Below are 15,325 nucleotides of genomic sequence, written 5' to 3'. Positions count from 1 at the left end.
TAGCTCCCAAAAGGATATCGAAAGATAGCCTGCTGTGTCTGTTGCTTGGCCGAGCGGAATAGCCGCTTGACCGAGCGGAATAGCCGCTTGACCGGAATTCCGCCGTCCACGTGCTGTTTGTTGTCGGGCCGAGCGAAATAGTTGCTCAGCCGGAATTCCACTGTCCGCATGTTCTATTGCTAGGTCGAGCAGGATAGCCGCTCGGCCGGAATTCCACTGTCTGCGTATTCTGTTGCTGGATCGAGCGGGATAGGCGCTTGGCCGGAAGTTCACTGTCCACGTGCTCAGTTGATGTCGAGTTTGTTGCTAGGCCGAGCCACTCATCTTGACTTCTGCGCATCGTTCTCCCTTGAGCGTCGATTGTTTGAATACTCTCCGTGTCGAGGGCGACGGTGGATCGGATCCTTCTCTCCGGTCAGGGCACGCTTCGCCCGACCGATCGATATTCTATGCATGTTGATCGTCTTGATTTTAATCTCCACTGTGATGATAAGATAGGACCCTTCATCATCATCGCATCACCCCCTTTGCTAAGCTTCCATCCGGCTGGAAAAGTAGCGCTCCTCCATGAGAACACCACGAACTGCTCGAGAAGATGGTTGAGAGAGATGGGGAGAGACCTTTGAAGGGCCTAAAACCGGACCGGACCGGATCACTCAGACTGTTCTTAGACCGGGACGGACCGGGCCTAGCTTAAGCGCTGACGGTAGTACAATTTGGTAAATTTGACTGCGAGGCGTAGGCATTTTGGTCTAAAAGTTAACAGGTGGCAGGTTAAACCCTACGCCCTCTTCGCACCGGCACAAATATTCACTCGCCCGTCGCGTTTCAGCACCGCCCTTGTCGCCGCCGTCGTGATGCTCTTCTGTCGCTCCTCCAGCGGCTGCGTTTTCCTCTTTCACTAATATACCTCATCCGCTGCCGCTTCAATGTCCGCCGCCCCTAGAGGCCTCTTCGCCCGCATCCGCACTCTCTGCTCCAGCTTTAGGATCGAGGCGCAGCGCCACCGGAGCTTCAGTGACCTCCCCCTCGTCGTAGATGGTGAGATTGATGCCGTGCCTCGGATCATCGAGGCGAAGGCCAGTGTGATGACTCCCGACTCGAGAAGGACCGGCGTCATCGCACTCAAATGCGGTATGACAGCTCTATGGGACAAGTGGGGAGCTAGGGTTCCGATCACGGTTCTTTGGGTGGACGATAACATCGTTTCCCAGGTTAAGACCGTCGAGAAGGAGGGATTTTTTGCTCTTCAGGTGGGTTAAAACAATATGTAATTGCCATTTATTGTGTGATCGATTAATCTGTCTATAAACTCTGGTGGCGGAACTGGAAGGTTTCAACTGACTAATTCCTTTGATTATTTCATGATCATTATTCTTGTTCTAAAAATGACTATTGAACTTAATTTTTTTAATGATAGCTAGATTGGAGCTGGACAGAAGAAGGAGAAGCATTTGACTAAGGCCGAAGTGGGACACTTCAGAGCTCAAAATGTTCCTATGAAGAGGAAACTGAAAGAATTTCGGGTTACAGAGGATGCACTTCTTCCCGTTGGTACACAAATTTCAGTCCGTCATTTTGTTCCTGGACAATATGTTGACGTGGTTGGCATTACGAGGGGTAAAGGCTTTCAGGTAATTGATGCATGAATTCATTCAATTTGATGCAAGACCTTTTTTCATTCAATTATCTTGATATATTGAGGATTGCCTTTGCAAACACTTCTACAAAAGGATAAAAGATCTTGGTAGTAGTCTATTTAGTTAGGGCAATTTACAATAAAGTTGGATTTTGTTTTTTGGTTATTTCTTAACTTATACTTCCAATGAATCAGGTTTAGTTTCTTGATAGTTGTTTTAGGAGGTACATCATATAATAGTTTGCTTTGTGTTGTTATTAAGGATTTTAATAATTGATGTTAATCTAATGGTACTCTACAATTAGTTTCCATCTTTGTGAGAATAGTTGGCTCCACTTTAAAGACATGGACTTCTCATTCTGAATTTATTGAAAAAGTGCCTTCTGTGTTCATTATTTAACCAAAAAATGCAGCTCTTTTTTCCAAGTCCATCTTGCTGTTCTTGAATTTCTTTCCAGCCAAACTGATCAGCAACTGATTTCAGAATCTGCTTTACAAGTTGTAATTTTTAAATCAACTTAAATGACTAATTCTCTTGAAACTTTGTGTATGATTTGATTCCTCCTGGAAACATGCATTTTGGATATATTCACATACTCATGGTTTGTGAACAACTCATTTTATCCAAAGAATGGATTTTGAAAAATATAAATCGAAATAGTTTTGAAAAGTTTTTATAGATTTTTGACTTGGATTTGAGCTTTGTTGCATGTCTCAGGGAATTTCTATCCAAATCAAGCAAAAGCAATATAGAGAAAAACTGAAGAAAAAAATTCCAGCCTTTTCTTCCCTCTAGTTTTTCTGCCAAAGGACACGGATGGAAAGTACACTTTGGGAAAAAAAAATTGTCACTTTATTTCTTTTTTCATGGTGTAAGGCTCTGTGCAGTTGGAGAGAACAGTGATAAGGAAGAAAAAAAGAGACGATAGGGAAGATGTTTAAAATTTAGTGCTCTCTTGGATAGGAAGTTTAGGAATAGAAACAGTAGAAAGGTCAAAATGGGGCAATTCCTTCCTATTTGGTGCTCGCTTGTTGATAAAGTTTGTGGAGGAAAATAACAGAATTCCAAGAATTTGCTAAAACAATTATCATGTCTTAGACAAAAGAGTCAGAAAATACCAAATGTGACAGTTTTATGATTTCTTTATGCTATACTTTTTCAGTTTATTGAAGAGGAGCATTGGGGCAACGGTAAAGTTGTTGCTTTGTGACTAAGGTCACGGGTTTGAATCCTGGAAACAACCTCTTGTAAAAAAGCAGGATAAGACTGCGTACAATGGATCCTTCCCCGGGATTCCTGGGACCTGCATGGCAGGAACTTCGTGCACCGGGCTGTCTTTTTTTATACTTTTTCAGTTTGTTGTGTTGTATTTCATGCGTATGCAAATCTATTAAAAATTCACAAAACTAGATGTGATGTCTGGATAAAGTGTACTCACTAGTCTTGTTGAAGTTTTCCTTATCTTGTTGCATTTTTTCATATGTTTTGGAACAATAAAGAAGTTGCAATATCTTTTACTCTGATGCTTACAACTATGGTTTCATTAGCTGATCTCTTCTGATTTTCTGTTCTCATTTTCCAAGCCATCTGTCCTTTATTTCATCACAATTTGTCCATTAATTGATTGAGGTTAACTTCATTTAGACCATGTTAGAGATTTATAATATTGTTCATGATATGATGTATGCTAAACAATATCAGGTTATAGATTTGGTCCTGCTTGCAGAATATGCCTTTGCAAATGGTTTATGTAAAACAAATATATATAAATGTTGAGATCATGATCATGCACCTTAGTAAGAATATTAGCCAAATATCTCAAGTTTCTCTAGTTTTAGTATTTCTCTAGTTTTATTTATTTCGTTGGTTCTCTCTTCAATCTCTATACCGTCTCTTATAATAAAGCATGGGTGTGGATAAATGTGGCACAATTGGCAAAAAGTTTCTGTGGCATGAACTCTTAGATAATATGAGGAAAATAGTGCTACATAGCAGCTGCTAAATTTTGTTGGTGGAATTCAAAATCATCATCTTTCAAGTTTTTTTCGTAGACAAAGGCCTTTCTTTCATGGCTATGAATTATGCTAATAGCTAGTTTGGGTAACATTCCAAAGGCTCTTTTGTGCTAAATCATAGTTTATTTCTATTGCTAATAGGGTGGAATGAAAAGGTGGGGTTTCTCCGGTATGCCTGCATCCCATGGTGCATCGTTGTCTCATAGAAGCTTAGGGTCAACTGGCCAGAGGGATGCACCAGGAAAGGTATGTGTTTCTGAGATCCAAAGTGCTACTTTTCTATTGTTATATTAAATGTGAGTTCATTTATCTTCGTAATTGTGCAACACAATTTGTGAAAGCAAACCATTAGTTCATTTAATTCACATTGTGTTCTTTTCTATACGTTTTACCTGTTGAATGTTGCTGCTACTCGGTGTTCCTAATGTTCTGAATTCTATACCTTTGTCTCTTTGGAATCAAACATTCTGAACTTTGAAGTTCATAAGGAACAATATTTTTCTCATTCATTGGATGCCGACATTAAAAGTAGAAGCAACTTCAAATGCATTGAAAGGGTGTGGCTCTTCTATAATACTATGTTTGAGTAAAATTTTTTTCTAGGATGGATTCTGATTTCTTAAATTGGATTATGTAATGCTGTCTGAACGTCTAGTAGTATAGAATCTTAATACCCTACTATGAGGCTTGAATCGCATTGACACTAATGTACACTACAAATTCTGATTTGAAGGATTTCTAGATGAGTAAAACCTTGCTTCTTGAATTATGCAAATTTATGCTAGATGGGACTTACAAAGTACCATTCGAATGGTCTCAAGATGTTTTCTTTTGCAAACTGGATTTTCCTGGTTTTTGCGGCTGAACCAGACCAAGATCCAGTTCAATCAAAAGTTATCCTTAAACGAACCTGACTGGTTTGGCTTTCAGACACAGGTTACCTGTTGGTCCGGCTGGTATGATCTGGTTCTGAAAACACTGAATTAATTAACTCATGCTGCAAAGAAGCATCATTCTGATATAAAGACTGGATTAGTAAATTTTTTGGTTTGTCACTATACTCGCTTCTTTTCTTGAATAAAGGTTTTGTTTGAATGAGAACAAGAGAGAATCATGGGAACAGAGGGACATCATACCTTACTTAAACCCAGTCTCCCAAACAGAAGAATAGATCCTTGCCTTTTACAATTCCCTCGGTCCTAACAAGTCTGAACTCCCTGAATTTGCTTGCATAAATTGCAAGAAAATCATTAGCATCATCAAGCTGTGGTTTTCCCAGTAAAGCCGAGTTGGTTAATATATATAATCCCTTTACGAGCTCTATGAAAATTTCACTAATGATATTAATTAATTAACTTAATTTCTATTACATTTAACTACAGTGATCTCCTACCGCTTACAACTTTTACTTTAGTAGATTCATACTTCATGTCAATCTGTTTGTGGCTATTTGCGACATCTCTTGGAGCTATGCCTAATTACTTTTGACTATGACTGTTCAAACTGTACGAAAAAAAAGAGGAATAAATCCTCAGATCAATTATTTCAGATGTGTATGAATGGCTGATGTATTGTTAACTAAATAGGTTTTTAAAGGGAAGAAAATGCCTGGACGAATGGGTGGAAAGCAATGTACTATGAAGAATGTGTGGGTATACAAAATAGACCCAGCCAGAAACTTGATGTGGGTGAGAGGCCAGGTGAGCCTATTACTTTTCAATCCGATAGCTTAAGCATATCGGATTATCTACTCTGTTTCCATCGCATCCAAGTATCCATCGCATCCGAGTATAATCTTATTCCTGGGATGGAAAATGCAGGTGCCTGGTGCTGAAGGAAACTTCGTCTTCATCAAAGATGCTGTATACAAGAAGCCGGTCATATCTACGCTACCATTTCCGACCCATTTTTCCCCTGTTGATGAAGATCCATCCACACTAGAACCAATAGTGGCTGATCACGGAGAGGACGATCCTTTCATGGCGGCAGATTAACTATTCCTTCCTCAGATTTTCCTTTAGTAAGATGTGCTCCAGATAGTGATAAAAGCTTTAAAAGATTTTGAGTAGTGATTGTTCCTTCACTAAGGCCTTTGGGTTCAAGGCGTTTCTTTTTTATGTATGTTTTTTTTGGCTTCTGGAAAGGAGAAAAAGGGATTGCAACACGCTCATCGCCCATCACTTCTATTGTAGCCAAAGGAATGTGTCGTAATAATTCCTCCGTGACTTTATACGTTATTGAAAGTTCATTCATCATGGCATTTGAATATTATATTTGCACTTCTCTCATTTGTCTCGTTATTTCATTGTTTCTGTATTTGCCTTGTTTCTGAAATATGTTAAAAATCTTTTTACAGGATTGTGTAAAAAATAAAAAAAAATAAGAGTGTTGTAGTTATCTAAAATTTCTTATATAATTTTTTTTGGAATAGTACAATTTGAGATTTAAATTAAATTTCAATGGACTACATAAATGTATAGATTTTACATAAATATACAAATTTCAGGTACGGATCTCTCTCTAATATCACCAACTTATTTCTATACTAAGATAGAACAATTTTAACTTTACACTTTCAGTTTCTGCACAAAAACTGAAATTTTTTAGGGCAATTTTCTAAAAACATAATCAATGAACCAAACAAAATTTTGGGGCCCCTTAAAGCAGTGCCTATTGCAGCTAGAATCATTTTACACGATGGTGATAAGGTCTACAGCTGTACCACACAGATGCTTTTTTTTTTAATAATTCAGACTTCGTCTGATATTTAGAGTTTTTTTTTAAACTTAGATGTTCAATTTTTAAGATCCAATTAAAGGCCCTATAGTAATTTTTTATCGGTCCTCAACGATAAATCATAAAAGCACAACATCAGATCATCAACAGCCAACTCTACTCTCGATCTTCGCCGTCCTGATAAGTAGGGATGTAAATGAATCAAACGGTTCGCGAGCTATTCGGAGCTCGATTCGGTAAAAAGCTCGTTCGAGTTCGTTCGTTTATCTTATCGAGCCGAGCTCGATTTCGAGCTCGACAGTTTTATCGAGCCGAGCTCGAGCTTAAGGATATTCGGCTCATGAGCTCGCGAACATGTTCGTTTATAGGCTCGCGAGCCAAAAAAAACGAGCCTTAAATCGAGCCTTAAAACGAGCCTTAAACGAGCCAAAAAAAACGAACTCTAAAACGAGCCAAAAAAACGAGCCTTAAAATGAGCCAAAAAATCAGCCAAAAACAAGCTCTAAACGAGTCCGAGCTCGCTTAACGAGTTAGGCTCGTTAACTTTGATAATCGAGCTAATAACGAGCCGAGCTCGAACTGTTCGCGAGCCTGATAATTCTAAAACGAGCCGAGCTCGAGCCTTGTGATAAAAGCTCGATTCGAGCTCGAGCCTGAATATAACTTAAACGAGCCGAGCTCGAGCCTGATACTATTCGGCTCGGTTCGGCTCGTTTACATCCCTAATGATAAGACTAGTCTTCTTATGAAAATAAACTCGTGAACTTTTCCATCCATGAGTACTTCGGCCCATGGTTGCCGCCCAGTTTAAGTTTTCACCTATATTTAAAGTCAAACATATTAGTAGAGGATTAAACCATGACACACTAAGAATCCCCGTTAAGTGGCACCATGCCCCGTGTGGGCTTAAACCCTGCATTCTTCTACTATGATGTTGATGGTTATTGATTGCTCTCCTCAACTCAATAATTATGATGCTTGTTGCTGGGAATAAAACACATATCTAGGACTGTAAACCAGCGGAGCTGAACTGAGTTTTAAGGTGTTTAAGCTTATTTGATAAGATAATTGAATCGAGCTGAGCCGAGTTTAAAATGAACCAAATTTTTGAAATGATTATTCAAGCTATGTTATCGAGCTCTCAATTCGAGCTTAGCTTGAGCTTGGTTCGAACTTGATTCGTTTAGATGTTATCGAACTTTTAATTCAAGCTTGTTTGATTGTTTTAAACTTTTAATTATTTGATTGATTATTGAACTTGATAATTTAAATTTATTTATTTTATTTTATTATTTATTTAGTATATTGAAAATAGTTTTAATAATGAATATGATTTGTGCACATTGTTCATGAATGTTGTTCACTAACATTGTTTACGAACGTTGTTCACGAACGTTAACAAGCTGAACATATATATGTTCAAGCTTGTTTGTTTAACTTAATAAGTTATTCAAACTTGTTTGTTTAATTAATCTTATATATATTGACGAACATAAAAAAACTCTTAGCAAATTGAACACCAAACTTGTTCATGAATATTTGGTTTATTTACAGTCCTACACAGATCTCATGTCTCAGCGATATACAACATGCACAGATCTCATAATTAATGCTCAAGAAGAGGCCAAAGGCAATGCAGAGTCATTACGGTGTTCCCAGGCCCACCCACACAATTTCAATGTGCTATCTCTATTCTCTACTGATAGATTCCTTTATTTTCAGATAAACAGTTCGTGTGACTACCAATGATGCCTAGAGAATGTAAAGTCAGTTTGATACATGACACGAAGCCTAATCTTGCTGCAAAAAAGAGTTCTTTTAAGCATGAAACTAAAGTAAAAAAAAAAAAAAACAGGCACTTCGTACTTTCAAAGGTAAAAGAAGCTTTTTAAAAATTAAAGAAATCATTTGGCTCACTCAATGCATGAACAGAACGTTTCACTGACCTTTGAGAAAAGGGTACGAGAGGGAATCATTTGGACATGGAGGAGGTTTGAGCTGTTCTTTGGAATTCTGATGTTCCTGCACATGCCAAACTTGACATTATCAGATAAAAAAAATCTCTAATAAAATTCTGTGATGTCCACTGTTCCTGTCCTCATATCATCAGATCAATCAATAACAGAAAATGATAAAGGGAGAAAGAAATCTTACTCAGTTTGGCCTCTGGATTCTTCACAGTTTATGTTTCTGAGATCAAGGCCTTAACCATCCACCTGCTAGTAACATATTGCAAAGAAATTTATTAAAGCATGTGAGAGTCAACTTTATTAAAGCATAACCAAGCAGTTCAACTGGAGGTATCATTCATCCCCTCCTACATTCTAGAAATGGGTAAAAAAATATATCTACAATAGCAACTAATTTAACCTAACTGAAAAAGATGGAGAAATATTTTTCTTCCTATTTGTAACTATATCTTCTCGATCAACATAAATAGTAAAATAGACAAAAAAGGGTACAAGGGGAGTTTTATCAGACAGATCCCGCTCGACGGCAAACACCTTCCATAGCTTCAACAGCCATTCCGGAGAACCCTGCCAATGCCTGAAACACACCTGGCAGGCCAGTCTGTATACTGTTAAGGGTCAATGATCTTGTGACCTCAACTGCCTTTGCATGACTTGTGAGCTCCTCTTCGACCTTTCTTCGACATGCTGCAATCTCTGACTTCTTCTCAGTCAATGGGTCATGCGTATCAAATGCTTGTCCATAGTTGTCATGCCCCCCACCGGGAAGTGCAAGACCAACCATCGAGTATGACTGGTAGTATTTTTTCTCAATACTTCTCAGTGCTGTGGACTTCTTCTCAAGCTCTTTTGAGTATGTTTCAGCCCGTTTCTTAATCTTCAGCTCTTCTACCTGCTTTGTGTAGATGACATGGACGACATTCATGAAACTCTTGACAGCCTCGGAGAGCACAGTATCAGGTAACCTTTCTAGGGCTTGCTTCCATTCATCACAGATGGCTGTGAGTTGAATTGCAATAGGTGAATAATGATCTTTCTGGGGGTTGTCACTGCTGACTTGAAGAAGTGTAAGCATAAGCCAACTATACAGGGTGCGGACATAGCCACGATGATATTTCACAAGCCGGTTGAAGCTTGAATGCCATGCTGAGACTGCAGCCTCAAGGTCACGAGTTGTGAGCCTATGCAAGTCGGATGTCAATCCAGCATTAGAAGCACTATTCACCAGACCTCGAACTTGTTGCACAATATGGTTCTGAGTTTCATGACATTGGTTCATTTTCCTCCACATGTTCAAAAGCCTAAAAATGTTGGAAATCATTTAAATGCAGATAAACCTGTGTTTTAGGTAAGCATAAAGACTCTGTCAAGGAAATTATTGAATCGGAAAGAGAGTCTCACGCATAACAGATCTGGACAAATTGTGGAGCAAGTTCTTCATCACGGACTTTAGCTATTGCAGTTGATGTGGTAGTGACAGCTTCAGATGTCACTAAAATTAATGACTGTAACTTCTTGATTGAAGCTTTGGTCTTGTCCAGTCTAGCATCTGCCTTTCCTCCATATTCCAGGCTTTGCAGTGTTGAAAGTTTCTTCTCATGCTCAATCTTCACACCTTCTCTAGCCTGTAGAAAACATAAAAGGCACATCCATCAGTACCATAACATCTTACTGAAAATAATAATAATAATAAATCTTAGATAATCATTCTTGGGATGAAATCCATTCATGACACCATGTAAAAATTTGCCATAACCAGATGTTGACTGGCCTGCAGCATCAACAAAGCTGCAGATAGGACCTTAGAAATAAGAAATCCTATTGCGGACCAGTGCTGTTATATTTGAAACTTCTACACCAATGTAGGAGATATTATATGATCACTTCCTAATACAGTTGAAACCAAAATATTAACCTCAGATGTGTACAAGTAATGCAATAAACTAAATAAAAATAATCATAAACTCTAGGGGAATTTGCAGATACTCAACGAATCTTGTGGCACAATATCTATCAGAATGGAAGCTGCTAAAATGCCTGAATTACGAAACCCCGTAATGAGTTTGGACGTGCAAATTAATTGACAGAAAACCCTAAGGTATTCCAACTTAGTTTCCCAGTAGCTTGAATCCAGCCACCAAGATACAGGATAAAGCCTGAATCCTTATTCTTGAAGAAACTTAGTTGTAATTGGCAATATCTTATTATCATAGTCAATCAGGAACAAAAGGCTAATACTTCTCTATCTCTGTCTATTCCCTCTTTTAAGGTAATTGTATAGTCTTTAGCCTGCCACAGAACTAGAACTATAAAGAGTAATAGAACTATCTACCCATTCACCTACATTAGAAAATTAAATGTATGCATGACCTACTAAAGGCTTAAGCAGTGAGAGCTTCTAAGTCAGGGTAGTTGATCTTGAGGCAAATAAAACTTGGCATCAGTAAATTATTGAATCAAGTAGCACAATTACTACTAAACAAAAAGAAATTAGCAAATGACCAAAAAAAGGAGCAACTGGCAAAGAGTAATAACAAGAGATATTGACACCAAATTAGAACATCAAAATAAAAGGCATGCAAGTGCATTTGAATCACGACAGACAATGAATCCCTAATTACAAAAACCTCTAAAACTATTCAAAGCTAAACTTTGATATAATCTACACAGATATTGCTCACAATCTTATTGGCATACAACAGTAGGTGTTCTAACATTCATATCTCCATAAATTTTGTGCTGTTTCAAGCATATCAGCATCTTTATCTTGAGTAATAATCTAGGAGTCCCTAATTTCTTTAATTTTCCATTTATCAATATTCATAGAAGTTCGTCATGTATGACAATGTATACAAAATCAGAAAAAGCAAGGTAAATTTTTTTATCTCATATTGCTAAAATGATGGATGATACCTTCACTTCCTTATAGAGCTTCGTCTCCCAAGCCAAAAGCCGCTCCAAAGTTGATCCATGGCTCTTCCTTCGGTCAGACTCCTCCAACGCAGACGCATCGAGGCTGTAACGAATTGCTAAGGGTGGCTTGGACGTCCAGCTCGAGGATAATGTACTCAGTACACTGTTCGAGTGGTACACCGTCTCTAAAAGATGAATATGATCAGGATAAACAATCAATTGAAGCCGTAATGTGACATAAAGTTTCGTAGTTGAAAGAAGCATGAGGAATGGCCGCGCTAGTTCTTCTACTTACTCTTCAGCTGCCGGAAGCTACCGTCGAACTGGGCACGGCCAATCTCAAGGAGATCTGAGATGGCGTTGCCAGCGTCGGCGGCCTTGACGAAGTACTCCTCGAGGGCCGTTGCAATTTCCGCCAGATTGTGGTGGCGCACAGCCAATGTCAACTCAGCGGCAGCGGAGGTGGATGATGACTCCTCCCGCCCGCCTCCATGCCACCTGGCCAACGACGATTCCACTACCAAGCTCGGCCGCAGCCGAGACTTCACCTCTGCTGCCGCAGATGAGGCGATCTCCGACGGCGGCGCCTGACCAGGGGCGAATCCGCTGTACTCTGATCCAGCGGGCATGTTCTCGGATCGCGAAAAGGTATTCCTCTCGTTGTCTCCGTCGTCCTCTAGCTCAGGCTCGCTGTCGGATCTGGTGGAGGAGCTGGTGGTGCTCCGGTAATGTTCACCCCAATCACGACAGCGGACCTCTTCTTTTATTTCTCCGTATCCTTCTTCTTCTCCCGCATCTCGCTCCTCGTCAGATTCGTCAACTTCTTCCTCCAAGGGTAGATGGTGTTGCATGCGACTCTTCTCCTCGAGTTCGGCCTGTCTACGTTCGTAGAACTCGGAGTCCGGGGGCGAAGGAGGGTAGAAGTTCTCCCAATCCCAGGCGGAGGAGGACTGGGACGGGGTAGTGGCGTACGCCCAGTTCACCGGCGGGAACTGGGGGTGGCCACCAACGGATGGGTTGGCAGAAGAAGCGGCGACAGTGGGAGAATGGGACGGCGAAGAGTGACTTTTTATTTGGCGGCGCCGTAGCTGCGGCATCTGCGGAAGAGCAGAGTGAGTCGGAGGGGGGAGCGGGGTGGGCGGGGGGAGGGAGGCGGGTGACGGGGAAGAGGCCCGGAGGAGTACGGGCGGGGAGTGCTCGGAGACGGCCAGGGGCTCCCCTCGGGAGAAACGCGTGAGGGCGGAGCCGGTGACGCGGAGCGAGCGGAGGTAGTCGGAGTGCGCGGAGGCGAGGTGGTGGCGCGAGTGGACGATCTCCTTCATCAGGCGCCGCCGCTCCTTGCAGCGACGCACGCAGTCCTCGTTCTCCACCCTCGACGCCGAGCATCCCATCTGAGCTCTCCAACCGGCGGCAACCAACCGACCGACCAACGCAGCACGCGGACAGATCTCGGGAGGAGAAGGAACGGGAGCACGAATGTCGTACCGCACAAAACGATAGAGAAACTTCGATTAACTAATTAATTAAAAGATTAATTAATCCAAACAAAAATCGCAACGGAAAATGTTGTCTTAATATAAAAATATTTTTTTTACCAAAATATTTGTTTTTTTCTTAGACCCTGTTTTAAATGACGGGGGCATAAAAAGCATCAAAATATATTTACCTCATGAAAAGATTTGTATTTCTACGGGGTTTGAAGGGACACGTCACTGGTTCGTTCGGAATGGGCATGGTCTGGTCCAAAAAAGAAGGGCGGCCACTGGATCCAACACGGTCAGCATCTCGCACTTTAGAGTTACTTTTTTGTTTTTTAGAAATTAAAAGTTCATTTTTTTAACCGCTATAGGGCATCAATTTCTTTTTATTAATCATCAACCATATCTCATTTTTGTTATCCAAATTATTTACTTATTTGTGTAACTAATTTGATACTCGGAGTAATAAAATTGCATAAAAAAAAAAATAAAGGTGGAATTAGGGATAGTAATTTTCCCCGTCGGTTTGGGGTCCCGCGGAGAAAATTTGAAATGGGGATGAGGATTTTCGATTTTTCAGAAATGGGGCGGGTATGGGAATATTATCTCTATCCCGAACCCGTCCCGAATATTATTATTATTAATATTAATAAATAATAATATGATTTTTTAAAAAAATATTAATAATAGTGTTAATATTAATATTAAAAAATTTAAAAATATTAATAATAATATTATTATTAATATTGATATTAATATTAATATTAATATTATCATTAATAATAATTATTAAATAATAATAATATAAATTAAATTTGGGAATGAGGTGGGGATGGGAGCGGGGATGGGGATTTGATCCCCGTGGATTCGGATTCGGGGAATCCCTGAACATGAAAAAATGAGAATGGGGCGGGGATGGGAATGACAAATCCGCCCCCACCCCGCCCCATTGTCATCCCTAGTTGGAATCCCTGAGCTTATTTTCTTGAAGAATAAGTTCCTCTCCTAGGTATCATGATTTACCATACTTACATAGGTCTTAAGATGTATAAAAAAAATGATAATTCTAATTAATATCATTGACTATTTTGGGGTGATCGGTCTGATCCCACGAAAGTTTCCCACCAACCATCAGGATAAATCGGGAAGCGCACACGACGATCAATCCAGAAGCTCAGCATCCTTTGATTACGCCTCCTATTTGGAGGGAAAATTCCTACAAATATATCATAGCTGAGGTTTGAATCGCGGGCGTCTGGGTGACAATCTGGATGTCCGACCACGGCACCATACCCCCGGGGACTATCTTAAAATGTAGAAGAGCGTTATCAATGATGTGCATCACAATTATAATTGATAAAATATACCGTAACTATCATTTATAAAAAAAATGATGAACCAATTAATATTAAATTTGGGACGACCGACCCGGTCTCACGAAGGCCTGCCCATCATGTTAGACTTGGCCAGTATCAACACACACAACGAGGTCATTGGTGCTCCAGATCCTGAAATTAAGTAAAATAAAAAGTTAAAAAAATATGAAACATGAGAAAAACATAAACGAAAATTAAAAAAAAAAAAAAAAAAAAAAAAAACGTGAGTTGCCTCCCAATTCACTACAAGAAAATTCACGAATAGTGACAGGAATACCAACAGAGTTATATTCCGTCAGAAATCCCTAATGAAATTGTGATTATGTCAAAAATTCCCGACGGAATTGTAATCTTATTCGTAACCAGAGACGGATATGGGATTCCTGCATTATTTATCGTATGAAAATATTTAATCAATTTGTAAGTTACCAATGGAACCATGTATTTCGTCGGGTTCCCCCAAATCTCTGAATCCTCCGACAAAATTGAGATTCTTTCGAAAAGGGATGAAGGGTTGAACGTGTAAGAGCCCTAATTTTTCATCCCAGGTTTAATAGAATTGTGATTTCGTCGAAATTCCCCTATGGAATTAGTATTCCGTTGGGGATTCCCTTTGGAATTGAGATTCCGTCGGAAAGGGAAGAAGGGTTGCGCATAAGACTTGAGCCCTAATTTTCATCCTGGGTCTACTAATGGAATCATGATTCAACTAGAATTTCCTAAAGGAATTAATAATTCTATCAACATTCCAATTTCGTCAGGGGAATACTGACGGAATCACTATTCCATCAGTAAACTAGGTTGAAAAATTAGGGTTGAGTCCTAATTTTTCTTAAGCCCATGCCTCTTCCCGACTCTTCCTCCAATGGCGATCTTGGCGATCGACAATCAACTCCAGTGTCTCTCTCTCCGGTGTCCTCCAACATCTTCGATCTAGGTACGCTCCTCTCTCTTCGCTGTCACTCTCTCATTAGCAACTCGTGAGCTCGTGGTCGTCCAAGCTGTCAGCAGTTGGCTCACGGTCACTAGCTCAGCCGGCCGCAAGCTCAACGGTAGGGATGTAAACAAGCCGAACCGAGCCGAACAGTATTAGGCTCGAGCTCGGCTCGTTTAAGTTATATTCGGGCTTGAGCTCGGCTCGAGCTCGAATCAAACTTTTATTACAAGGCTCGAGCTCGGCTCGATTTGGAATTATCA

General features: G+C 40.0%; 2 protein-coding genes across 2 annotated transcripts; one reads left to right on the top strand and one right to left on the bottom strand.

Annotated features, from left to right (window-relative positions):
* Nucleotides 1-795: 795 nt before the first annotated feature.
* On the top strand, nucleotides 796-5,938 carry LOC122017370 (50S ribosomal protein L3-2, mitochondrial-like). The gene is made up of 5 exons (XM_042574968.1): nucleotides 796-1,253; nucleotides 1,425-1,634; nucleotides 3,797-3,901; nucleotides 5,242-5,355; nucleotides 5,476-5,938. Exons 1-5 carry the CDS (start codon nucleotides 930-932, stop codon nucleotides 5,647-5,649), a joined length of 927 nt encoding a protein of 308 aa, XP_042430902.1. The 5' UTR covers nucleotides 796-929; the 3' UTR covers nucleotides 5,650-5,938.
* A 2,839-nt stretch (nucleotides 5,939-8,777) lies between these two features.
* LOC122016707 (protein ROLLING AND ERECT LEAF 2-like) lies at nucleotides 8,778-12,781 on the bottom strand. The gene is made up of 4 exons (XM_042574092.1): nucleotides 11,570-12,781; nucleotides 11,275-11,459; nucleotides 9,763-9,986; nucleotides 8,778-9,662 (listed from the first exon to the last, which is right to left on the bottom strand). Exons 1-4 carry the CDS (start codon nucleotides 12,663-12,665, stop codon nucleotides 8,867-8,869), a joined length of 2,301 nt encoding a protein of 766 aa, XP_042430026.1. The 5' UTR covers nucleotides 12,666-12,781; the 3' UTR covers nucleotides 8,778-8,866.
* Between the last annotated feature and the right edge of the window lie 2,544 nt (nucleotides 12,782-15,325).

Source organism: Zingiber officinale, chromosome 8B, assembly GCF_018446385.1.
Source record: "Zingiber officinale cultivar Zhangliang chromosome 8B, Zo_v1.1, whole genome shotgun sequence".
Taxonomy (NCBI): domain Eukaryota; kingdom Viridiplantae; phylum Streptophyta; class Magnoliopsida; order Zingiberales; family Zingiberaceae; genus Zingiber; species Zingiber officinale.
Note: the sequence above shows the minus strand (reverse complement) of the source record. Positions and strands in the feature narration are given on the sequence as shown.